General features: G+C 37.3%; 1 protein-coding gene across 1 annotated transcript; it reads right to left on the reverse strand.

Annotated features, from left to right (window-relative positions):
• Positions 1–6,511: 6,511 nt before the first annotated feature.
• LOC132166615 (BEACH domain-containing protein C2-like) lies at positions 6,512–8,761 on the reverse strand. Its single transcript, XM_059577462.1, has 2 exons — positions 8,570–8,761; positions 6,512–7,880 (listed from the first exon to the last, which is right to left on the reverse strand). The coding sequence occupies exon 2, from the start codon at positions 7,818–7,820 to the stop codon at positions 7,266–7,268; it is 555 nt and encodes a 184-aa protein (XP_059433445.1). The 5' UTR covers positions 7,821–7,880; positions 8,570–8,761; the 3' UTR covers positions 6,512–7,265.
• Between the last annotated feature and the right edge of the window lie 3,852 nt (positions 8,762–12,613).

Below are 12,613 nucleotides of genomic sequence, written 5' to 3' on the forward strand. Positions count from 1 at the left end.
TTTATTATTTTATTAGTAGTGGGACATGTGGCAGAACAATGATCCTTAGATGAAAAATAGACAACCTAGATTTGAAATTCTACAAATTGAAATTGCCTTAAAAATTTCAGTGGATCCAGATCTGTGTGGAATTGATTTTGTACGTACTTGATCATGACCCCTACTAGGGACTGGATTGCATCGGACTCAAAAATTTAAAAAATTCATCTCAAAATTAACTTTAATATTTTTACTTTTTAAATTACATAAATTATTTTTTATTACTGTTCAAATAAAAACATCATTACAAAAAAAAAAAAATATATATATATATATATATTCATTTTTTCATACAAAATATTTTTACTTTTTTTCTCGTATCAATTAAATTTGCTACAGTTTCAATGTAGTCTCTTTTTCAAGTTCTTTATCAAATGACTGTTGAAGTAAAAGATGACTTGACTTTGACTTTTTTTACCGAGTTGTTAACGATTTGACTTTGTCTAAAAAAAGGAAAAAAAAAAAAAACAAAAAGACAAGCACAGCAATATTATGTTAGGCTTCCATTTGGGAGGTTCAATAATTATTATTATTATTATTATTTTTTGTATTGACTTAATGTTTTTTTTATTGACTTAATGGCTGAAAATGTGTTGTGATACGACATAAAAGTAAAATGTGTTTTAAATTTTGTGTTAAAAATTGTTTGTTAATATTTTGACTTTTTTCATAGAAGAAAAAAAAAGAAAAAAAAAAGTCACTTATTATTCTTATTTTTTATCATTTTTGTAATTATACTTTTAAATTTTAAAAAGTGGCAATTTAGTCCTTACAATTTTTTTTCTCTTTTTTTCCTCCTTAAAAGGGAGATATTTTGGAAATGTTGACATCCATCCATTAGGATTTAACAATCCTAATGGAGTATTGAAATTGGAAAAAATTGAACAATAGATAAATTAAATTGACACTTTTTAAAGTTTAACGATGGTAAATGTAATGAAAAAATCAAAGGTAGTAAGTGAAATTTTCTTAAAAAAAAAAAAAAAAAGGGGTTAACAAACACACCCAATATATTAGGATTGCATTTGGAAGGTTCAATTTTTTATTTTTTACTATTATTGAATTTGTGTTTTCATGCCGAAACAAATGGAATTTAAAGTAAATTTTGACATCAAAATTCTTTGGAGAGTTATGGACCTTTGGTAACATGATGATGACAATTGGCAGATTATGAGCAACGGCAAATACAGGAGCGTGTTGCATAGGAGCACAGTGAACAAAGAGAAGGCGAGGATGTCGTGGCCTGTATTCTTAGAGCCACCGGCAGAATTTGTGGTGGGACCGGTGCCCGAGCTGGTTAACGAAGAAAACCCTCCCAAATACAAGCCGAAGAAGTTCAAGGACTACGCTTTTTGTAAACTCAACAAGCTTCCCCAGTAACTAATCCTACCAAGTATCACGTCAAAGCAAATTGAAACCATGCGCGCTGCATCTACGAGGTTTTCGTATTGAATGCATGTAGTGGGCGTTCTATAATAATAATAAAAAGTTTGTTTCTTTTTCACTGCTAATCATAAACATGTATTGAAACTATAATTATGCTTCAAGGACATTCTTGTTTAAAGCCATTTAATTTTGATTTAATGCGAAGTACTACCCTTTTGAGTCGATGCCTGTGTGCCCGTACAGTTTCCAAGATTGGGCAGAGAGGACCTGCAACAAGTTAATATACAAAGAGCTTGCGGAGTGTCTTGGTGGAGATAACTTCAATGCTTAAATTAGTGGATATGTTGAGAGAGAGAGAATTCAAAATAAAAACCATTCGTCCCTTTTACCTGCTGTTAATCTTCTTTGAGAATAACTTCTACGAGGATGGTGCACAAAATCATCTCTCTTTTGTGCTCACCATTTATAACCTAACAAATTCGTATGGAACAAAATAAGAAAAATAATACAACAACATCAATTATACCAAATATGAGAAAAAAAAATAATTAAAAACTTAATTAATTTTGTTTTAAAAAACAAAACAAAAACTGAAGGGGTGGCTGGCTGGCCACCCCCTCCCCCACCCTTTAGATTTATGCCACTGCCGGAGGGTTTAGGCTCTCTCCATTTCTCTCTCTCTCTCAGGCTCTCTCCGGTAGCTCTAGCGGCGGGATTTGCGTTGGAGAGCGGAGGATTTCGGCTTGGACGACGGCGTGGGCATGGGCGGTGGGGTTTGGCTTGGACGGCGGCGGGTATCTCTCTTAGGTAGCTCTGAGCAGTGATGCTCAGAGATCCCGGCATGGGCGGGTGCTGGGTGGTTTTGGTGGGATCAAATCTACGGCAAGAGAGAGAGAGAAACGGAGAGAGATCCGGCATGGCGGCGGCGAGTATTTTGAACAAATTATTGCTTACCCAGATTTCTCATCAGCAAAAAATCAATCAAACCACGGCCAATATGCAAAAAAACTCAAAAACATTGCAGCAATTAGCACTTTTATCATTTATCTCTCTCTCTTCTTTTTCCTTCCCTATGCTACCCCTTGCCGACACCCCATATTCTTCCTCATCTCCTTTGTTTTCATTCATGTTGGTAACTTGCTGCGCAGAGAGGCTGAGAAAGAGAGTTGACGAGAGGAGCTGTGAGAGAAATTGCGGAAAAATGGGTATTGGATTCTTGTGGGTATTGAGCTACCGGAGAGAGAGAAACGGAGAGAGCCTGAGGGGGTGGCGGCGCGCCACCCCACCCCACCCCCAACTTGGGTGGCTGCCGGTTATTTGATTCTTTTCTTAAATTAATTTTTAAGTTTTTTTTTTTTTTTTCTTATATTTGATATAATCAGGTGTAAGTGTGCTTTTTTTCTAAACTTGGGTTTGGTGTGATGGGTTAGGTGTCACTTACTCATTGGTGGCACAAGTCTGCCTCCTTATGCACTGACCACACAAAAGACGCACTCTTTTAGTAATATACAGCAAAGAGAATAACTTCTACGTGGATGGTACACAAAACTCCACTTTTGTACCCACCATTCCTAACCTAACACATTCGCATAGAACATAATAATAAAATAAAAAATAAAAAAAATAGGACCACACTAGATTATTTCAAATATGAAATAAACAAAGTTAAATTATTAAAAAAAAAAAAAAAAAAAAACCAAAAGTGAAGGGGGCTGGCTGACCATCCTCCCCTACTTGCCCCATGGCCTGGATGGGATGGGTGCGCCACCCCTGGGCCATGGGGTAACTTTCCATGTAATTTCTTATCATTTGTTTTACAAGATTATTCTATATAATTTTCTTTTATTGTTCTTTGGAGTTTGTGTAGCTTCTGCTTGTCCCTAGAAAATTTCCGCTAAAATCTGGAATTTTTTCAATGGTTTTCGTCGTTTCCGGCAATTTTTGAGCCTCTGGCAGGCGGCAGCCCATTTCATCTCCAGAAGCGTACCCTGGCTAACGGGCTAAGCCACCAGCATCGCCATCTACGGCAGCGACTGCTCCGTCGATGTCAATACCACCAGTGTCCTTTCCCCTGTGCCAATGTCCTTTCCTCCAACCTTCTATGGCCATCCCTGTTGCAGCACAACATGCAGAGAGAATTGGAAAAAAGAAAAGAATTCAAGAAGAGAGGAAGAAAAAGTGGTATGGGCTGCTTTTCATTGATGGAGTTTTTCAAGCTTTGATGTTTATCAATGGAACAAAATTTTTTTCTTCTGCAATGGCAACGTTTGAGAGAGATATTAGGTTAATTAGAAGAAGAAACGTTAAAATAAGATTGGAAGTTAACACCGTTAAATTCACTTAAAAGTCACATGTGCCTCTCACATGATTTAGGACACATGTCATCTTATTATACTAGTGTGTAGCTAATTTTAGTTCATTCTTAGAACAATTGAGAATGAATCAAATAAATGACCCGACCCATCAAAATAATTGGTATTGTCAAAGAATGTGGTTCGAACCAACAGGTGACGGAAAAGGGCATAGCCATCTTGAGACCTTTTAACCACATTTGAACCCCCAAAGCAAGTAGCAAAGATAGGGGTATGACCCTCGAAATAAAATTCAACCCTACACGAATCCTTGTTGGGTTAACAACACAACCATCAGTACTTGGTCATGGGGGGTAGCGCAGCACAAAACAATCTCCGATACAACAATGAACCAAAAACAACTAGGGAGACGGCTAGCCACAAAAATTAAAAAAAATAAAAAATAAAAAATAAATAAAGGAATAGAAAATACAAGGAAAATAAAGACAAAAGCAAAGATACCCAAATAATATAAGCACCATTGGAGTAAGAGGCGAAGGAAGGCTTCCAAAGGAAGTTGGTTGAAGCAAGTGACCACGCTTTAACACGTGGTCCGGAAGGCAACACGGTTGGTAGTGGTGGAAGTGAACGACACCAATGAGCATAGTGAAAGGGCGTGTGTCGAGGTTGGTTTGGTGAAGGAAGGTAGATCGAGCTTTAAAAAATATGATCTAAGAACGTAGCCAGATCCAACAAATGATGTGACATAAACGATGGATGGCACAATGAACAACGTGGTGGAGGGTGGCAGCAAGCTGCACGGTTGAGATTGCTTGGCAGGGACACATCAAGAGAGAAGCTTTGTGGCAAAAAAGAAAATAACAAAACAAGAATGGGGACAAAGGAGTGGAAAGTGGAAGAAAGGAGGAGAGAAAACACCGCACAAGGCAGAGAGGAAGAGGGGAGGAGGGAGAAAGCTGTAATATCCTAAGTGCTAATTAAGCTTTGGTAGGGCTAATGGGTTTGCTAAGATCATGAGGGCTCATTGGAAGTGAGAATTTTAACTTTTTCTCTTAGCCGAACGTTCGAAGATGAGTGACCGAACATTCGATATTGACCCTAGTCCCTAACGTTTGACTTGTAACACCCCCAAAATTGGCCTTGACTAGTCTGATAAGGTTACTGACAATTATCCCAGTTTAACCAACTAGTGGCTAAATGAGAAACAACCCATCTAAGCATTTTTAGAGTTAATGCATAAGAAGGTAAAATAAATCCGAGAAGTCTATTAATCATTACAGGGACAAGTATAATCTTCAATACAAAGACACGAAGCAACTACAATAACTTAAGCAAATTTGATAACGGTGTGAAGATCTTTCTCAAGCAAAGTCTGTAGTGGCAACCGTGTCACTCTTTGGTTCTAGGGATAGGTTCAAGAGTAATAACCGCGTAAATTTAACGACATAGTAAGAAAACCTCACAATTGGGTATGACATGAGTCAGTTATCATTAAGCAAAAATAAACATGCAATGTTGGTAAACACTTGAAAGATGTGTTGTCTCCGTTAATATAACGTAAAAGTATTGTTTAGTTAATAAAAAAGGTGGTGTACTTCTGGCGACAAATACCTAGGTGTTTTGATGCAGAAAATTAATGTTTTATAAGTGATAACTAGGGCTGGCAATTTTACCCGTGACATTCGAACCCGAAACAAACACAACACATAAAATTCGGGTTAGTGTTGGGCTTAAACGGGTTTGGGTCGTAAACGAGTTACTTGTTTATGACACGTTTAGTAAACATGTCAGGTCATGTCAACCCGCTCGGTTTGCGGGTTAACATGTTTGACCCGTGTATATATAGGTCACCTGTTTATGACACGTTTAGTAAACATGTCGGGTCGTGTCAACCCGCTGGGTTCTCGGGTTGACATGTTTGGCCCGTGTATATATATATATATTCACTAAAGTCTAAACCTAAAAGCGCAACCCTTAAAAAACAAACTCACTTCCTGCAATCCTGCCTCAGGACCTTCCTCACCCTCACCCTCACGACCTCACCTCACGGCTCACAGCCTAACGGCCTCAGCAGTCAGTCCCTCACCAGCTCACCCTCACTGCTCCAATCGCTCTCTCTCACTCTCTGTCTCTCTCTCTCTTTCTCACGGCCTCAGTAGTCAGCCCCTCACCATCTCACCCTCCATCGGTTGCTTCTTCTCCGTCGGTCTCTCCGCCTCTCTTGGTTCGCGGCACAGCGGTGCTACGGCTACCATTACCTCTAGGTAGCTTCTTCTCTCTTATGGGAACTTCTTGATATTGTTTGTGATATTAACGGATTTGTTGGGTTTGTTTGCATCTGGGTAAGAGATTGTGGTATTAACAGATTGTAGGTTTTGGGTTTGTTTGCATTTGTGATATTAACATATTGTGTTTTTACTTTTTTGTTGTTGTTTGTGAAAGCATAAGTTCCATTGTGTTTCCTTTTTTGGAACACATCAAAAATGATATGTGGGCTGCTAGTTGAAACTGTATTGAAGAACACGAGTTGGGGATTTCCTGTAATTTGTGTCTGCCATGTAATATCCTATAATTTGTGTCTTTCGATTTTTGGTGCTTGCTTATATTGTTGAACGTTGGTAAAGTTTCAAGCTTGAGAATGATCTTGTGCTGTATGTACAAAAAATAGTTCCCTAGTTCCCTAGTTACTATAAACATGTAAAACATGTGTTATAGGGTGAAAAATTAAACATTTTGATGAGGTTAGGGTATAAAAATTAGTATTTTTAGAGGAGTTTTAAAAAAATTTGGGGTTCTTGAAATCCCCCGAGGACAAATATTGTCTCATATAGATCCACGTTGCAAATGCATAACCATTAGTAAATGGCCAACGACTCTCACCGGGCCCAAGCAAACCGGAGCTTTCACCATCAAACTCAAATGTACGTGCTGGTCCCTTTGACTCCTTTCCACGCATTGCTTTCTCCAAGGCAAGCATTAAGCGAGTAGCCTATACAGTGGTAAGCGTTCTTGTAATGACTTGAAACCATCTATGCAAATCAACAACACTGAGTGAATGCCCAGCTAAGTATTGGATGCAGTAGCATAAAGGAGTTCCATCCCATCTCATTTGCTCTGTCGAACCAACTTCCTGAACAAAAATCTTCTCTGCCGAGTTTAAAAGAGCTCCTAACAAACCAGCCAATGAGCACATTGCTCTATTTCTTGTGCAAGCTCGTAATATAGCAAGCAATCCCCTAACCATACGTGTCCTAGGTGACAAGATAACCTCAGTATCACCTACCCATGGAAGCCAACGAATAAGCTCGCCCGCCACTATGGCAGCCCGGGAGTTTAGCATAACACTAGGAGGATTGTTATCCTCATCCTCTTCAAAACTTTCAACACCACCCATTGTCGCAAGAAGTGAATCAACTACCAAGAATGCAACGCTGTCCATTTCATCCCCACTTCCAAAATTATCCTCACCACTCACAATATTCTTTAGTTTGTCCAAACTTTCAGGCTTCCCGATAATTGCAGAATCCACTAAATGCAACAACTCTGGAGACACATTCGGCATAACAGCTTTTGGCCTAGGCTTTGGTGGTGAACCAATGGGAGAATATGCAGCAGAATCAAGACTGGTCGACAAGGAGGATTGCTTGATGGTATGACCTGCCCAGGGCCTGATAGAGGGTGATCATGCTTCATCTCAGCAACTGCAGAAGAATCAATTTCTGCCCCAAATGTGCCAGATAATTGAGAAGCATCTTCAAACTGATCGGATGAGTGTCTTACATGATCTGAATTTGGAGAGTACTTTGAATCCAGATTACCACCTTGAGATTCACCAGCCAACTTCTCTTGATCTTTCAAAGATACGTGCTCAAACTGTTCTTCATCCACAACTGTAGTCACATAATCAACTCCTAGAAAACCTACATTTTTATCTTCAATCTCTGCACCAATTCCATTGGTAGTATCGCTATTTTCATGGTAAGAAGATCCTACACTATCCTGTACACCACTGGTTACTTCATGACTATCTGGATCCTTCTCAGAAACTTCCATGACTTTTTTTGGTTCTTCTTCTTCTTCCATATTAATATTGCTTCATAAATCTAACAAATACTCATTCACACTATATACATGTCAAGCTACCTACAAAGATTAAAAAAAAATCAGAGTCATAACCAATTTAAACTAATGAATTAAACACGTAATTCACTTATTTAATAGAAGGTAGAGTAATGTTTCAGCTAAAAACTTTGCATGTACATCAAATGAAGTTTTCAAGAATTGAAAATTAACTAACTGATCCAACGGACTACAGGGGGAAACCCTAAAAGAAACCCCACGCGGATTTAGTGGGAAATGGAATGCAAGAAAAAGGAAACAGATACTATCTCTGGCCTGGTTAAGGCGAGCCCTCCATTTTTTAAAGCCCAAAAGCATACCATTCAACATATCGTGTTCTTTTCCATTCCACGGGTTTCTCAGCAACCAAACAGAAGGTTATGGTCAATACGACAATCTTAAGTGCCATAAACTCCAAGACATAGAAACTAAATTAAAGGTCTGAATCAAACAGGCAGAGAATTTAAACAAAAGAATCACAGATCCAGCTCCAAAAGATTATACACACAAACAGATGCATATCACATATTGAACTATCAAACAACACAAGATCGTATCGCATTGTAGAATAGATCAAAGCAGCAATGGATCTGGCACACCAGACCATACATTGATAGGTATACTGATCCAAACTTCCTTGATTTAAAAAGGAAATGCACAGATTAGAGCGAAAATTTCCATTGACTATCAAAAAACACAAAAGGAAGATTTACCAGAAAGGAGGGGTCAAATTCGTAGCTTTGAAAAACTGGATCCCAAAAATTCAAGTCCGGTTCGTGTCTGTCTTTGATTCGCAGCGAGAATTTGATTGAAATTGGAAAATAAAATTATCGACACGGTGAAGAAACAGAGAGAGAGAGAGAGAGAGAGAGAGAGAGAGAGAGCTTCAGAAATGGATTCGTAGGGAGAAAGAGAAGGCGAATTAGGCGCGAGAGAGAATGAGAGTGGCGGATTTAGCAACTAAAATAGGCTAGGCCTGTGGTTGCCCAGTCAAAAATGAAATAATAATAATAATAATAATAATAAACAATATATTGATTAATATTTGGATATAATATTGATTTTTTTGCTTGGCTTGTAAGTGCAGATGACATATGATGGAAGGTGCACGAACGAAACTCAAAAACTTACGACACCTCTAATTAATCTACAACTTTTTTACAAATTTTTTATGCACGCTAATGTGTATCAGCAAATTATAAATAAATTCTAGTAACATTTAGAGTGAGCGGACAATGTTTTTATTCCATATATACACTTTGCAAATGAGGAATTTTAATAACTATGAATCGAGACGGAATCCATCCGTAACCGCACACAAGAAAGGCAATTTTTTTTTGGATTAAGCGTCCATAATATTCGCTTTACATTTTAAGTTTCTTTTTTTAGAATGCAGGAGTTAGAATAGAGAGAAAAAATGAGAATGAGACAATAAGATTTCATTTTCTACTCCTTTTCTTAGATAAAACGAAACTATTATTTATTTATTTATTTATTTTTATATATGCATATATTATTTTGTGATACATACAATATCCATCCACTCGAAATTAAGAGCTGAAAATTCACCCATGACACATACAAACAGGCCGGGCCAAACCGCCCATATAAACACTCGGACATGGAGTTCGAGAATGGTTTTATGTGCTTTTGCTAAGGATTGGGTTGGAGAATGGATTTGGGCTTTAAATTGGCTGGTTTTCCAAACAACGCCTTGCTTGCAAGATTAGGCTGGATAATTGTTTACGGCCTAAATAGACTGGAGTTGGGTAAAGGGCCAACGTCAGTATTATTCAAGGATTTTTTAAAAAAAAAACTGTATTATTCAAGATTTTGATCGCTTTTGAAATAGATAAAATATTTTAAACAGAAAAAAAAAAAAATGATTTGAGCATATTTTCATCGCAAAATGAGTTTTCAAAAACTCATACCAATTTTAGCTAAAATAGCATTTGGTTCTTCCAATGGTAGTGCTCTAAAGGCTTTGTTGGTTACGGGTACGCTAAAGGACTTGGGTAGCACTTTTTCGTAGAGTTACTTTTATTATTCTGTAAAAACAACTCTTACCTCTTAACATATCAACTTATTGCAAATCGAATTCCGCTTTTGTGCGGTAGTACTGCACAGATGCGATTGCCCAAACAGTACTGTTTTGGGCAATGAAAAAGTAGGAATAAAAAATAAATAATAAAAAATTTATTAAAATTTAAAAATTATAAAAATAAAATAATAATTAAATATTAAAAAATTAAAATTAAAACAAAATAAATAAATAAATATGGACTGAGGTGGCCGGCTACCCCATTTTGGCCGAGGGGGTGGCAAAAAACAAAAATAAAATAAAATTGAGGGTTTAGTTTTTGGGTGGTGGCGGGACCACCCAGAAACCAATGTTCAGAAAACATCCCACCACCTAAACCATTTGGTTCCATCAGTCAAAGGCTGTTCTCTTTCGAAGACAAAAACACAAACACCCAGGTGAGAAAACTGTCACCACCTACTGGTTGAGGAAAATATTGAGGGAAGTAGAAGTGAAATCATACCCCAACAATTGAATAGATTAATTTGAAGAAAACCCATAAAATGAAACTGCCCAAAGCGCTAAAATCCGAAAGATTGGAATCCAATTGTCACATCTAAAGCTGCCCAGAACTATAAAACAGCATTCTTGAACTTTTTGCAAATACAGATGCCACAAGAGAGAGAGAGAGAGAGAGAGGGAAAATGTGGAAATGCTCAGATGCATTAGATTGAGTCAAGGGATAGAAAAAGACACAGACATATATACAAAGAGCGGAGCAGTCGGTTTTGGATTGGTAGGTTTTGTTTGGGCTGACAGAAAACTGCCCATGGCTTTGCTTCTTCCTGCTTTGTATTGGGAAATCCACAGGTATGGGGTGGCTCGGCCACCCCCATAGCCCTTGCCCAAAACCAAATCCTCAAACTTTATTTTGTTCTTTTGGCCTTTTTGGGTGGCTCACCCCATTTTTATTTTTATTTTTGTTTTAGTTTTTTTTTTTTGGTTTTAATTTTTTAATATTTTTAGTTTTTTAATTATTATTTTTTTATAATTTTTAAGCTTTAATGAATTTTTCATTATTTATATTTTATTCCTACTTTTTAACTGTACCCTTTTTCTTTTTTCCCAAAACGGTACCGTTTTAGGCAACAACATCTGTGTGGTAGTTTTTCACTACTGCATAGAAGCCGGATCTGCTTTCTAAAAGCTTGTTGGACATCAAAGTTGGGTATTGGTGCCCACATCTTCATCTTTCTTCTTCCTCTTTTATGTGCTTTCATTGGATTAGGATTCTTTATAATTTTTATCCATGTGCTAAAGTGAATAGCAACATTATAACTCTAAGAAAAAATTATCATATTAGCTTTTATAAAACTTTTACCTAATCTATTGGAAATGTTCTAAGAATGCAAACTTTAAAAGGTAGATTTTATTTTTTTTTATTTTTTTATTTTTTATTTTTTTTAAAGTGAAATTTCATTCATTAATAATAAATCAAAGATTACAACTATAAGCAACAACAACGTCATGAAGAAATTCAGGGTACTCATTCACCAAATTTTTTCTGTAGATATTTGGATCGCCGCCTTTGCCAAACTATGCGGCCCCATATTTGTTTCTCTTCTAGTATGCTCCACACTCCAAGTTTGATAATTGTGCAAAACAATCTTAGAATTTTCGATCAACGTACCATACATATACCACAATTGATTTTCACTTCGAAAAGCATAAACTACCTTTAGAGCATCACTTTCCAGGATAATCTTTCTTATACTAAGATCTTTACTGAATAGCACTGCCTTTCAAGCTGCATAAGCCTCCGTCATATGGTTAGTAATATACCATATAGACGTGCACATTGATGCCCAAACCTTCCCCGCATTGCATCCCTAACAATTAGGCCCGCACACATCAATTTTATGGATTTGTCGATTGTTGTATCCCAACTTATTTTTGTACAGACCATTAATTTGGAGGGGCCTTCCACTTAGGGATACCACTATCTTGTCTTCTTTCCTCCTTATGTTTCCCTCGTTCCGCTGCACTATAGGCCTCTGTCACTTCTTTCGCACATTTTACAAGTTGAGCTAGGTGCATAGGATCTCCCCCATAGACAACATCATTTCTACGTACAATTGTAGCAAATAATTAATCTCTACATTTTCAAAAAAAACTCCAAATCTAACCAAACACCTGAAAAAAATCATCACCACCTCTAACGTACTTTAAAATTTTTCAAGGGCATTCTCCCCACGCACCACATGGAGAAGGACAACACCACAATATATGACATGTGTTTTCAACCATTACCCTGCACATTGGACAAACTCACGATTAGGCCTTTACAATTCCAGCCCATTTGTATGACAGCTAAGCTTTAGTCCACTTCTTGCCATACAGCTAAACTTTGTAAGGCCTTGCTGCAGTATCGGAAAAATGATTTTGGATGCTGCAAATGAATTAATGGGGTGTCTGAAGAATGGCTATTAAAAGCCGAGAGGAAGCTGGGGGCTGTTACACCAAGGTCTGGCCTGCTCTTCCTTTGCTTTTGGAATGTTTGCTATCTCACTTTTCCTTTTACTTGTGCCGACTAACTGAAGAATCATGCTATATAATTGCTGAATGTTTTATATGCTTTCACCTGATGAATTGTAATGCTTTTTCATAAATTTCACATTCACATATACGGTTTGATTGGCCTAAGGAGTTTTTTACCATTTGTTGCAGCCTTATCCTT

The sequence above is a fragment of the Corylus avellana genome, chromosome ca11 (genome assembly GCF_901000735.1).
Source record: "Corylus avellana chromosome ca11, CavTom2PMs-1.0".
Lineage (NCBI taxonomy): Eukaryota > Viridiplantae > Streptophyta > Magnoliopsida > Fagales > Betulaceae > Corylus > Corylus avellana.